The sequence below is a fragment of the Echinops telfairi genome, unplaced genomic scaffold (assembly GCF_000313985.2).
Source record: "Echinops telfairi isolate 266 unplaced genomic scaffold, ASM31398v2 ScPeMD7_7406;HRSCAF=8444, whole genome shotgun sequence".
Taxonomy (NCBI): Eukaryota; Metazoa; Chordata; class Mammalia; order Afrosoricida; family Tenrecidae; genus Echinops; species Echinops telfairi.
In genome coordinates this window covers 1,624,996-1,626,321 of record NW_022111306.1, presented here as the reverse complement: position 1 = coordinate 1,626,321, position 1,326 = coordinate 1,624,996, and the positions used below count along the sequence as shown (strand labels likewise).

Below are 1,326 nucleotides of genomic sequence, written 5' to 3'. Positions count from 1 at the left end.
ACAAAGTACTCACTAAAAGGTAGATTTTGCTTGTGACCAGCCAAACAGAGAATGTGTATTGTAATGATCTCCCAGAAAAGTCTTCGAATCAGGACATAATGTTTTCTCTGCCAAAATCCCATCACTTATATCTAAGAATGAAACAAAATAAATTTGCATTCTTATCATTAGTTCAATATTCTAGTCATATTTTTTTTCTTGGTTCCATTTTGGCCACCCTGACTAGCATTTGTGCTTTCTAGGTGCACAGAATGCTTCCACAATTAGTGATGATAGTGCTACTGTCACATGACAATTTTTTTCACTTTATTTTAAATTTGTAGGACCCAGTAGGCTCTTACAATTAAGACAAATTGGGGTTGTCCAAGAAATATAAAATTAATGGAAAATCCAAAGATCAGTCACTACAATTTACAGATTAAAGGAGAAGAGTATAGTACAGAAACTCTCTGGAAGATGAACATCTGACTTCTGGATAATTCCTGTTTACCCTGTAATAGAACATGTCTGTTCCCTCATTTTGAAATGATCACACCAATCTCCTCACATCACAAATTCCTCATTGCAATCACCATGATTTGCTGATTGTGCAGCTTTTAAATAGGTGTTGAGTCCATTCATGCCCTAAGGTAAGGCTGAATAAGAGCTGTATGGATCTGTTCTCATATACTTTTAGTTCAATTTAAAGATATAGGAACAAATACACTCCCAAACAACCAGAATTTCTTTTCCAAAGATAAGTATTTACACTTTTTAATATATAAAATAACCTTATCACCATTAACGTACTCTCCATTACACTTAATACTTTTGTCAAATCTGAGATTCCACTCTTGGAAACATTTTTCAAACTCATTTGTTTGGATGGTTGACAGAACCTTCCTCGTTTGTTTCTTCACATCAAATCACTCTCCTTTCATGTCCCTCTTCATTCATGGAAAAAAAAAACAAAAAAACATTGCACAGATCAGGTGTGTAAGGTGTGTGGGGCAAGAGAGGAATGCTGGCTTTTTTTCCCATAAACTGGCTCACTGAGATGGCTGCGTGAACAAGTGCATTGTCATAGTAGCAAAACCAGTTCTCTGTCTGCCATAAATCAGGCCATTATTGTTGCATACTATTATGCAATCTTTTATGTAGAAAGCTTGTTTAACTATCTGATCTGGTGGAACGAACTCCAAATGCACTATGAGTCAAGATTTTCATCCATTCGGGAAGTTGACAGACATCCAGATTGAAGTTTGTCATCAATCAACATTTCCCGTTTTGAAATGAGAAAACCACTTGTACACTTGAGTGTTTTCCATAGCGCTGTCCTTGTAAGCA

General features: G+C 35.8%; 1 protein-coding gene across 1 annotated transcript in view; it reads right to left on the bottom strand.

The window, feature by feature from the left end:
* LOC101648013 (maltase-glucoamylase, intestinal-like) overlaps positions 1–1,326 on the bottom strand; it is a 138,240-nt gene that overhangs the window by 29,582 nt on the left and 107,332 nt on the right. Inside the window, exon 11 of the mRNA XM_030887342.2 lies at positions 14–131. Within this exon, the coding sequence (XP_030743202.2) occupies positions 14–131 (118 nt within the window). The remainder of the gene's footprint in view (positions 1–13; positions 132–1,326) is intronic.